The 13,126-nt window shown below is 35.7% G+C and overlaps 1 protein-coding gene across 1 annotated transcript in view; it reads right to left on the bottom strand.

Annotated features, from left to right (window-relative positions):
* FAM98B (family with sequence similarity 98 member B) overlaps nucleotides 1–13,126 on the bottom strand; it is a 34,435-nt gene that overhangs the window by 3,243 nt on the left and 18,066 nt on the right. The window contains exons 5-7 of the mRNA XM_068549007.1: nucleotides 12,766–12,846; nucleotides 12,044–12,160; nucleotides 865–1,032 (exon numbers count right to left, since the gene is read on the bottom strand). Coding sequence (XP_068405108.1) covers nucleotides 865–1,032; nucleotides 12,044–12,160; nucleotides 12,766–12,846 — 366 coding nt within the window. The remainder of the gene's footprint in view (nucleotides 1–864; nucleotides 1,033–12,043; nucleotides 12,161–12,765; nucleotides 12,847–13,126) is intronic.

Genomic DNA, 13,126 nt, shown 5'->3' with positions numbered 1-13,126 from the left:
AACCTGATGCAAGACATTAAGTAACATATTTAAAGACAGAACACTTTAAGAAGAGAGGAGGTTGGTCTAAAATGGAAGCAGGAAGGCCCAAACACTGGTGCCTAACTTAGTAATAATTAGCAAAACTGACTTTACATACAGCCATCCCTTGATACAGGATACCTTTCTCACTGCACTGAGTGAGAAATAGTTTTTAAATTACCCAAATCCCTTACTTCTGATTTCTTGCTCTTTTGTAGTAGTTTGTCATAGAGTGATCTATCTAAATGAAGAGTAAGTATATGCTAATCAAGCTGATATAAACATTCTAAATTAGTTTATTGTTGCTGCTGCTGTCGTAAAGTAAAAAATTCAGACTCTGAGCTTATTTAAGACCACTGTCAGAGCAATGGATCTATACTCTGAATCAGGAAATGGAACCTCCAAGAGATTCCGCAACTTGCCCAAGGTGATTGCTCTAAGTAAATGATAGAGCTAGGATGTGAACCCAAAGCATGTACTCTTCCCTTTACATCAAAGATCTAAGGAATATGTGAGTGCCCGAAATGACTCCTACAGATTTTTACTGACAAAAAATGATTACATTATTGGAAAGAAGGCAAATAATTCTTGCTAACGCTATTCATAAAAATAATTCTTAATTCCTCTAATTCAGATAAAACTGTGGTTTAATTTATGAATACAGAAATTCAAACAAACATGCACACAGAAAACACTACTAAGCCTAAACTGACTGAAGCCCCTCCACCACTCTCTTTTCTAGGAGTTCACTAGGATTAAAAGAAAAATGGATTAAATCTGTAAAAACATCAAACAAGGATATTATAAATTCATTATGCACTGTTACTGAAAAAAAAAACCAACCTTATTAATGGCACATGCTGTCTTCTCCCGGCTGGAGCCACTACTTGTCCTGATGATCTTGGACAGATCTTCACGGGCAGCAAGTAGATGTGCCAAGGTTATTGTTGTCTTGGGTGACAAAGCATAACGCTTAGGCTGGTAAATTCTTGCTATGTCATCTGTTTTTATCTAAATGACAAAATTCAGGGAAAAAAGGAACTAAAGAACATTTCAATGAAAGAGCAATGGCGGGACTTCCCTGGTGGTCCAGTGGTTAAGACTCCACCTTCCAATGCAGGGGACGTGGGTTCGATCCCTGGTCAGGGAACTAAGACCCCACATGCCGTGGGGCAACTCAGCCTGCGCGCCCCAACTACTGAGCCCACGCGCTCTAGAGCCTGCACGCCGCAACTAGAGAGCCCGTGCACCACAACTACTGAGAAGCCCGCATGCAATAACGAAAGATCCTGCATGCCACAACTAAAGATCCTGCATGCCACAACTGAAGATCCCATGTACTACAACGAAGATCCCGCATGCCGCAACTAAAGATCCTGCATGCTACAACAAAGATCCCGCGTGCCACAATTAAGACCCAACGCAGCCAAATTAATTACTTTTAAAAAAGGGAGATGGCAATCATAATCTTCAGAAAGAAAAAAAGGAGATAATAACACAAGCAAAGAAACAGAGAAGAGCAAAACATTCAAATATCTGATAATCTGTAAGTAGAATGAGAAAAAAAAAAGCCCAACAGATGCTAAAAGACTATATAACTACCAGTAACAACTCATTTAAAAAGTAACCGAAAAAAAAAAAATTCCATTCATATTAACAAAAAGCAAAATACCTAAAAATAGCTGTACCGAAAACACACACAGAACCTTTAAGAAGAAAACATTAGTAAATCTACAAAAACAAAAGTAAAACTTGAATAAACAGAAATACCAAGTTTCTGGATGGGGACATTGAGTATTGTCTGTTTCCCTCAAAATTAACTTATAGATTTACTGCAGTCCTACTGGAATATTTTTTTGGGGGGAGTGGTGGGCAGGGAGGTAGGGGATATCTAAATCATCACTGCCTTAACAGTTAACATTCACTGACTACTTGTTAAATGAGCCAAGCTATTCTTCATCTAACATCATATCTTTAATCTTCAAAACATCCTTTTAGAGTGGTTGTATAGATAACACCATACTATCCTACCTCAGACTAATTAAATGGAACTGGTGGGGGGAATAGATTGATGAAACAAAAGAGGCAATTGAGGTTCAGGGCCTCATAAATGCATGAATGCAATAAACGATAGAGGAGGCATCAGAGATCAGTGAGACAAAAAGACATGAAGGAAACTTAAATGTCTATTATTAAGTGAAAGAAGCTAATCTGAAAATACTAATCTGTATGACTTCAACTATATGACATTCTGGAAAAAGCAAAACTATAGAAATAGTAAAAAGATTAAATGGGTTGCCAGGGGTTGTGCGGAGGGAGGGAAGAATAGGCAAAGCAGAGAAGATTTTTCGGGCAGTGAAAATATTCTGTACAATACTATAATGGTGATACATGTCTTTGTGTATGTTTTCAAAACCACAAAATGTGCAGCACCAAGAGTGAAACCTAATATAAACTATGGGACTTTGGATAATAATGATGTATCAATGTAGGTTCATCAGCTGCAAAAATTTACTACTCTCGTGGGGGATGATGATGGGGAGGTTATGTGTGTGGGGGGGCAGGAGGTAAATGGAAATCTCAAAACCTTCTGTTCAATATTGCTATGAACCTTTAACTGCTCTAAAAATAAAGAATATTAAAACATTTAAAAAAAAGAGCAATGAGAAAAGAAATAGATTTTTTAAATGGTGCTGCAATGAACAGTTGTCTATTTGTAAAATAATAATAATAATAATAATCAACATATAACTAAGGGGATTCCAAATATAATAAAGAGTTCACTGTTTAACTACAAGCAACTATATGCCAATAAAATGGACAACCTAGAAGAAATGGACAAATTCTCAGAAAGATACAAGCTTCCAAGACTGAACCAGGAAGAAATAGAAAATATGAACAGATCAATCACAAGTACTGAAATTAAAACAGTGATTTTAAAACTTCCAACAAACAAAAGTCCAGGACCAGATGGCTTCACAGGCGAATTCTGTCAAACATTTAGAGAAGAGTTAACACCTATCCTTCTCAAACGTGCAGAGAAAGTAACAACCCCCAAGCTCATTCTACAAGGCCACCATCACCCTGATACCAAAACCAGACAAAGATATCACAAAAAAAGAAAATTACAGGCCAATATCACTGATGAATATAGATGCAAAAATCCTCAACAAAATACTAGTAAACTAAATGCAACAACACATTAAAACGATCATACACCATGATCAAGTGGGATTTATCCCAGGGATATAAGGATTCTTCAACACACATAAATCAATCAATGTGATACATGACATTAACAAACTGAAGAATAAAAACCATATGAGCATCTCAATAGATGCAGAAAAAGCTTCTGACAAAAATCAACAGCCATCTATGATACAAACTCTCCAGAAAGTGGACACAGTGGAAGCACATCTCAACACAGTAAAGGCCATATACAACAAACCCACAGCAAACATCATTCTCAATGGTGAAAAACTGAAAGCATTTCCTCTAAGATCAAGAACAAGACAACGATGTCCACTGTCTCCACTTTTATTCAACATAGATTTGAAAGTCCTAGCCATGGCAATCAGAGAAGAAAAAGAAATAAAAGGAATCCAAATAGGAAAAGAAGTAAAACTATCACTGTTTGCACATGACGTGATACTATACATAGAAAATCCTAAAGATGATACCAGAAAACTACTAGAGCTCATCAATGAATTTGGTAAAGTTGTAGGATATAAAATTAATACACAGATATTTCTTGCATTCCTATACATTAACAACAAAAGATCAGAAAGAGAAATTAGGGAAACAATCCCATCTACCATCGCATCAAAAAGAATAAAATACCTGTACTCAGGAGGCAAAAGACCTGTACTCAGAAAACTATAAGATACTGATGAAAGAAATCAAAGATGACACAAACAGATGGAAAGATATACCATGTTCTTGGACTGGAAGAAACAATATTATCAAAATGACTATACTACCCAAAGTAATCCACAGATTCGATGCAATCCCTATCAAATTATCAATAGCATTTTCCACAGAATTAGAACAAAAAAATTTTACAATTTGTATGGAGACACAAAAGACCCGAATAGCCAAGGCAATCTTGAGAAAGAAAAACGGAGCTGGAGGAATCAGGCTCCCTGACTTCGGACTATACTACAAAGCTACAGTAACCAAAACAGTATGGTACTGGCACAAAAACAGAAATATAGATTAATGGAACAGTATAGAAAGCCCAGAGATAAACCCACACACCCATGGTCACCTAATCTATGACAAAGGAGGCAAGACTATAAACTGGAGAAAAGACAGTCTCTTCAGTAAGAGGTGCTGGGGAAACTGGACAGCTACATGTAAAAGAAGGAAATTAGCACATTCCCTAACACCATACACAAAAATAAACTCAAAATGGATTAAAGACCTAAATGTAAGACCAGATACTATAAAACTCTTAGAGGAAAACATAGGCAGAACACTGACATAAACTGCAGCAAGATCTTTTTTGATCCTCCTCCGAGAGCAATGAAAACAAAAACAAATGGGACCTAATGAAACTTAAAAGTTTTTGCACAGCAAAGGAAACCATCAACAAAACTAAAAGAAAACCCACAGAATGGGAGAAAATATTTGCAAACAAAGTGACTGACAAGGGATTAATCTCCAAAATATACAAACCGCTCATGCAGCCTAATATCAAACAAACAAACAACCCAATCAAAAAATGGGCAGATCTAAATAGACATTTCTCCAAAGAAGACATACAGATGGCTAAAAAGCACATGAAAAGATGCTCAATATCACTAATTATTAGAGAATGCAAATCAAAACTACAATGAGGTATCACCTCACACTAGTTAGAATGGCCATCATCAAAAAATCTACATACAACAAATGTTGGAGAGGGTGTGGAGAAAAGGGAACCCTTTTGTACTGTTGATGGGAATGTAAATTGATACAGCCACTATGGAGAACAGTATGGAGTTTCCTCAAAAAACTAAAAATAGAATTACCATATGACCCAGCAATCCCACTACTGGGCATATACCCAGAGAAAACAGTAATTCAAAAAGACATATGCACCCCATTGTTCATTGCAGCGCTATTTACAATAGCCAGGTCATGGAAGCAACCTAAATGCCCATCAACAGACGAATGGATAAAGAAGATGTGGTACATATATACAATGAAATATTACTCAGCCATAAAAAGGAACGATATTGGGTCATTTGTTGAGACGTGGATGGATCTACAGACTGTCATACAGAGTGAAGTTAAGTCAGAAAGAGAAAAACAAATATTGTATATTAACACATATATGTGGAACCTAGAAAATGGTACAGATGAACTGGTTTGCTGAGCAGAAACTGAGACAGAGAAGTAGAGAAAAAACATATGGACACCAAGGGGGGAAAGTGGTGGGGGGCGGGGGTGGTGTGATGAATTGGGAGATTGGGATTGACATGTATACACTGATGTGTATAAAATGGATGACTAATAAGAAAAAAAAAATATCTGATAGTGGAATGGACTTGGAATCTTTGATCACCTAAGACAGTTCCTTGAACTTTGTAGGTGTCTAAAATAATATTCAGTAATTCTTTGCCAACTGTTGATCTTAATGAACTAAATCAGGCTTTTGTCTTAGCTTTCTTAATAAGTTATAACACAGAGAAAAGTGCATTAAGTCATAAGTTTAACTATAAACTTATGACTTATGTGAGTTATCTGAACTCCCACTAGTATAACCACTACTCAGACCAAGAAACAGAACTTTCCCAGCACCTCGGAAGCCTTCCTTATACTATTTCCTGGTCATGACCCCTGCTTTCTGCCCCCATAATAACTATTACCTTCACCATAAATTTGTTTTGCCCAGTTTTGAATTTTTTAAAAAGAAACCATACAATGTATAAAATTTTATGTCTGCCTTGTTTTGCTGAATATTGCTCATGAGTTTTATTTCTGTTGTTGCTTATAGCAATACTCACTTATTTTTACTGTCTTCTATATTTTATTATATAAATGCAAAATATATTCTAATGTTGATGACCAGAAAAAAAAAAAAAGAAATCCTGGGCATGGATTGACTTCGTGTTAAGAAACTCATTACAGGCAGGGAAAAAAATGACAAAATGAATATATAAGGTCAAGAATTTGTATGCCAAAAAAAAAAAAAAAAAGCACAAGAAAAGATGCTCAATATCACTAATTATTAGAGAAATGCAAATCAAAGCTACAATGAGATATCACCTCACACTTGTTAGAATGGCCATCATCAAAAAATCTACAAACAATAAATGTTGGAGAGGGAGTGGAGAAAAGGGAACCCTCCTACACTCTTGGTGGGAATGTAAATTGGTACAGCCACTATGGAGAACAGTATGGAGATTCCTTAAAAAACTAAAAGTAGAGCTACCATATGATCTAGAAATCCCACTCATAGGCATATATCTGGAGAAAACCATAATTAGAAAGGGTACATGCACCCCAATGTTCACTGCAGCACTATTTACAATAGCCAGGACATGGAAGCAACCTAAATGTCCATCGAAAGAGGAATGGATAACGAAGATGTGGTACATATATACAATGAAATATTACTCAGCCATAAAAAAGAATGAAATAATGCCATCTGCAGCAACATGGATGGACCTAGAGTTTATCATACTAAGTAAGTCAGACAGAGAAAGACAAGTATCATATGATATCGCTTATATGTGGAATCCAAAAAAATCGTACAAAAGAACCTATTTACAAAACAGAAATTGAGTCACAGATGTAGAAAACAAACTTATGGTTACCAAGGGGGAAAGGGAGGGGGGAGGGATAAATTGGGATATTCGGACTGACATATACACACTACTATATATAAAATAGATAACTAATAAGAACCTACTTTATAGCACAGGGAACTCTATTCAATACTCTGTAATGACCTATATGGGAATAGAATCTAAAAAAGAGTGGATATAGGTATATGTATAACTGACTCACTTTACTGTACAGCAGAAACTCACACAACATTGTAAATCAACTATACTCCAATAAAAAAATTATAAATTTTTAAAAAAAGTTCACCATTTAAAGTTTTATTTTAAACCGAAAAACTTAACCATATTATAGACTAAAATTTCTGCACATCAAAAGACATAAAACAAAAGACCACTGGGGAAAATATTTTCAACAAATAAAGCAACTAGCTAACTTCCTTAATATATAAAAAGCTCAATCAGAAGGAAAACAGGAAGACCTTAAGGGGAAAAAAAGACAAGACACAAATAGAAATTTCAAAAAAGAGGAAATTCAAATGACTAATAAGCTTATGAAAGAGTTCAACTGTACCACTAATAAAAAATATACAAATTAAAACAATTTAGTCTTTTTTAACCATCAAGTTAGCCATAAAATTGGTAATATTCTAAATATTAAAGAAGCTAAAGTGAAGGCAAAATTTCATTTACCCTACTTGTAGGAACTTAAATTCATACAAACTTTGTAAAAAACAATTCGGTGATGTGAATCAAGAGCATTAAGAGTCATAACCTTTCACACAGTAAATTTCCATTTAGGAATCCCTAGGAATCCAGGGGTTTCACATCTGCGGACATGGAGGGCTGATTGTGCAGTTACATGGGACAACATGGATGAACCTTGAAAGCATTATGCTAAGAAGCCAGACATAAAAAGCCACATATTGTACGAATCCTTATATATATGAAATATCCAGACAGGCAAATCCAAAGAGACAGAAAGTAGGTTATAGTACTCAGTGTCAGAGAAAGAAGGTGAAGGTACTGCAAGTGACCACTAATAGATGCATGTTTCTTTTGGCAGTGAGGGAAACGTTGTGGAATTAGATAACGGCACAGAATACAGTGAATATACTAAAAACCACTGAACTGTACACTTTAAGATGGTGAATTAGATCTCAAAAAATAAGAAATAAATTAAAAATTAATTTAAAAAGGACACCGAAATAGAACTTTTAGAGATATGGGACAATGATCACAATATATTCAGTAAAAAAAAAAAAAAAAGCAAACTATAAAAGTATACTCAGTCTTATTTCAATACCCGCAAAATAACAGAGAAACCAGATTAACTATACTAATAAACATGTACAATCTTTTTGAAGGGCAACTCTAGAGTGTGCATCAAAAGCATTATAATGCATATTCTTTGATCAAGAAATTCCACTTTTGGGAATATATCATGGACATGAACAAAAATTTAGCTGCCAAAAATTTCATTACAGGGTCAAAGGAGACAAAATTAAAGGAAAACTCAATGTCAATCAATAGAGTATATCTGTATGCAAAAGATTTTAAATGCTGTAGAACAATATTTGATGAGTCTTTCAACAACATCAGACACATGAAATAGGGAGAATAAGATAAAGATATATTAAATTTAACAGGAAAAGAAAACTCAGGGTATAAATGTATATACTCATATAATCAATTGAAAAGGATGGCATGAAAGGCCAAAATTTGACCTATACTCTGAGAAAAAAAAAATTTTTTTAAATCTTCCAGACTAAGGAAAAAACAACAAAAACACAACCTCCTTGTCCTAAAACATGATGAAAAAAGACCAACATGAGATGATAAAATATCAAGATATTTCCTAAAGGTATCTTCTCAAACACACTAAATTATTAACAAAAATAAAAAATACACATATACTACAATAAAGAGAATACACATATACTACAATAAAGAGAATGGAAAAGGGGATACAGGTCAGAAGGGAACCAACATCTCAGAAAATGAAACTGGGAGCCAAAAATAGGGGTTAACTGTCTATATGTGGAATAGTCTATTCTTCCAACCCCTGGTGCCATGTTGCCACTCCTTCTCCTCTGGCCAAAGCAGAATAATGTACAGAAAAAAATGAGGCTTCCCTTCTTGAAAAAATGAGCAGCTACAGAGAAAAGACTTCTCCAAGTGAGCATCAGGAATTTCCACAGCACAGGAGGCAGCTCCAAAGTCTGACATCAACAATCCTGATCAACGACTACAGTTCCCAATCAGTTTTTCAGTGTCTTCTCTTAAATATGAACAAAGGACCATCATGATTTGAAGAAAGCCACCACGAGAGAAAGACCAAGAAAAACAAACCAAAAATTGCCCTGGAAGAGACAGAAATAATTAAAGGGAAAAAAAAACAAAACCTTTTTTTAAAAAAATCTTTCATCCCCATTGAAGAAGACAGCACGTTCATAAAACAAGAAAAAAAAGAAAAAAAACATGAAAAAGGAAAACTCAAGAAGCAAAAAGAATTCCTGGAAATGAAAAAATGATGGCAGAAACAAAAATTTAGTGCCAAGCACAGAATAAAATTGAGGACATTTCCAAGAAAGTCAATCAAAAAGGAAGAGACAGAAAATGAGAAAAAAAATAAAGCAACTCAAATGGATCTATCCAGGGGGTCTAATATCTGAATAACAAGAGTTTCAGAAAGAGAAAACAAAAGGGAAGAAATTAATAAAGAGAAATATAAAAGCTAAGAGTCTACAGATTGAAATGCCCACCTAATGTTTACCACAATGAATTCAGGAAGACCCAGACTGACATATGCTGCGAAATTTCAGAACTCCAAGGATAAAGAAGAGAGTCCAACCACCAGGGAAGTCCCTGTTTTTCTGTAATTAACAATGATCTTATCCACTGCACCACCCAAATGTAAAATAGCTAGCTAGTGGGAAGCAGCCGCATAGCACAGGGAGATCAGCTCGGTGCTTTGTGACCACCTAGAGGGGTGGGATAGGGAGGGTGGGAGGGAGGGAGATGCAAGAGGGAAGACATATGGGAACATATGTATATGTATAACTGATTCACTTTGTTATAAAGCAGAAACTAACACACCATTGTAAAGCAATTATACTCCAATAAAGATGTTTAAAAAAAAAAAACAAAACAATGATCTTTTGATGTTCCTACTACCTGGTTTCTTGCAAAAACTCCTATATATCCTGGCTCCTTCCTTACCTCTTCAGAGCAGTCCCTCAGAGTCATCTGAGAGGCTGTCTTCCAGGCTTAAGTCCTCAGCAAGTCTGTCAAATAAAATGTAATTCTCAAAAAAAAAAAAAAAAAAAAAAAAAGAAGAAGAAGATGGTCCAAAAGCTCCCCGAGAAAAATAAAAGGTCATCCAAAAGGACAGGGAATGGCACTGGGTTTCTCAACAGCAGCACTATATGCTAGAAAACAATGAAGCAATGCCTTCAATATTCTTAGAGAAAAATGTTTTCCACCTAGAATTTTATATTTACCCAAACTATCAATCAAATGTGGCAGCAGAATAAACATATTTTCAGAATTCAAGGGTTCAGAAAAATCACTCCTATGCACCCTTTGTTAGGAAGTTATTTGTGGATTTACTATGGCAGATTGAGCGAATAAACAATGAAAGAGAAGGCCATGGGATCCAGGAAATAGTGGAGTAGCCAAGGATAGGCACGCAAACAGCCCAATTTGCAGTAGAAGGATACAAGCTTTTAGGAGGGAAAGTATAGAAAAGAGGACTCATTAGAATACTTGATTTTTAAAAGTATATTTTAAAAAGAGAAAAAGAAAAGAAAAGAAAAAAGCAGCAGCCGCATATGATAATGAAATACAATGCAGGAAAAAAATAAACTCCAATTAGAAGACATCTGGTAAACAGAATGGCTCCCCCGAGATCTCCACATCCTAATCCCTGGAACCTGTGAATATGTCACCTTGAAGATACAGATGCGAGTTAAGTTAGGGATCTTGAGATGGATTATCTGGGTAAGCCCAGTGTAATCATAAGGCTCCTGATAAGAGAGAGACAGCAGAAGGCATGTGACAATGGAAGCAGAAGGAGAAAGTCTGGAAGACCCTACACTATTGATTTTGAAGATGGAGGATGAGGTCATGACTCATATACAGGTGGTGTCTGGAAGCTAGTAAATGCAAGGAAACAGATTCTCCCCTGAAGTGTCTGGGAGGAATGCAACCCTGCCAATACCTTCATTTTAGGACTTCTGATCTCTAGATCTGTAAGAAAATAAATGTGTATTATTTAAACCACAAAGTTTGTGGTAATTTATTACAGCAGCCATAGGAAACCAATGTGGGGCACCACATGGAGAGAGAGACCACCTAAGAGCCAAGATGACAAGTGAAGCACCCCAAGAAACAGTTAGCAAAACACAGACATGTGAGACAACCGTCTTGGATGTTCCAGCCTAACCCAGCCCAGGTATCAGTTGAATGAAGCTGCATAAATGACCCCAGTTGATACAATATGGGGGCAGGACAACTGCCCAGTTAATCCAAAGAATGTAATAATAATATTTGAGAGTAACAGGCACAGATTTACCCTCCTACCTGAAACAACCATAAAACTGGACAACCCATGTGAACCAGTGATTTTCAGACACTGGAAATCAAGGAGCACAGGACACAATGATCCCTCAAACAGGGGAAGCAAATGTTTTCCTATAATTGTCCCAGCTTACAGTCTGGAGTGGAGGATCCCAGACGACGCCTGGGTACAGATTACAGGCATAAAATGGGAATGATGGGTGACAGCTCTCTAGAAAACTATCTGAAGAGATTCATATTTGGGAATGCCCCCACCCTCCAACCCCCTCTTCAACTGGAACACACTCCACAGCCTTAAGCCACCTTTAAGAAGGTTTGTTCAGGCATCAGTGCTACCTGACTCATTCCTAAATCCTTCTTTCTTGACCAGTTGCTCACTATATCTATCTCACTATCACATATGATGCCTTTTTTTTATGTATATCCTTGCATAAATCACAACATCTGTGAGTTTTAAATAAATGTGAAAGATATGGGGAGAAATTAAGATATTTGCAAACAGGGACTTATACAAGACCAGGATCATTATTTAAGACCAGCAGTTGGCCTCGGCAGGAGCTTCAGACAGAGTGATAAAGTACAAACGTGGCATTGTTACCTAACAGACAAGAGAGCCTGAAGAGCTGTCACAGAGTACCACCTACAGGACACAAATGGAAAAACAGCCTTACCTTTGCTCTATCAGACCAGCCAAAGGACTGCACTGTTACATCTAATCGTTTCATCAACATCCGCCGACGGCACTCATATTCACAGGAAAGGGCATCATTGATTCTTTCCAGTTGTTCCTAAAGAATTTGGAAACAAAAATCATAACCTTTAGACTCATTATGCACAGAAGAGAAATTTCAGAATTGTGGTCAATACTTCCTATTAATTCAAAAGGTGGTACTTGATGGTCATTTTCTGATCCCATGAGACTTTACAGTAAAATTATTTAAATAATAAAGATATTTGATAGAACATTTAAAATATTCGGAAGATATTAAACATACAAATTAAACTCTACAATTGGTACAGTTTACCTGATCTTCAATCAAACGTGTTAATTTAAGTAAAATGTCTACTTGCAAAGTAGTCTGGACCAATAAGGAAAGAAAATACCAACAACTTCCCATCTTGTTGGTGTTGAGCTACTACACTTTTCAAATTACAACTATACTAACATATTAGACACTATAAATACTTTTGGCCAGGTTTGTTTTTTTTTTTTAATTAATAATCTGAGTGAAGAAATGTTAGGACCTACTGCTCTAGAATATCATTCCATTTTAATTCTCCAATATAGAAAATGCATGCTACACACTGTAAAGTCTAGATGTCCATCTATAAAATTAAGTCATATTCACTACTTTAATTACATAAAGCTAATAAAAAAGGGGGGGTGACTTACCGCCTGTTCCAGACTTAAATCAATTTTTAGCAGTGGTTTTCCCACATGATTTTTCTGGACTTGTGAGAGAATATCTTTCACCTAAAATTAAACATAAAAGATTGTGAAAATGTATATCCCTACTTTAAAACAATCTTATTCTTGCTTAAAACGCTTTGAATGCTAGAGAATTAATAAAATGTTAAAGAGAAATAGTTAAAATATACCTTCACATACTAGAAAAGAATATCACTACAATGCAGAGTATCTTTCTCAAAGAAGCATTAGCTACATTAATTCAAGCTATAGCACACCTTTTCCAGAGTAAGAGATAATGTACATGGACAACTAAAGAAGTAGCTACTAAAAGGTTTTATTATGA

This window comes from Eschrichtius robustus, chromosome 1 (genome assembly GCF_028021215.1).
Source record: "Eschrichtius robustus isolate mEscRob2 chromosome 1, mEscRob2.pri, whole genome shotgun sequence".
Lineage (NCBI taxonomy): Eukaryota > Metazoa > Chordata > Mammalia > Artiodactyla > Eschrichtiidae > Eschrichtius > Eschrichtius robustus.
The sequence above is the reverse complement of the archived record's forward strand: the minus strand, read 5'-3'. Positions and strand labels throughout refer to the sequence as shown.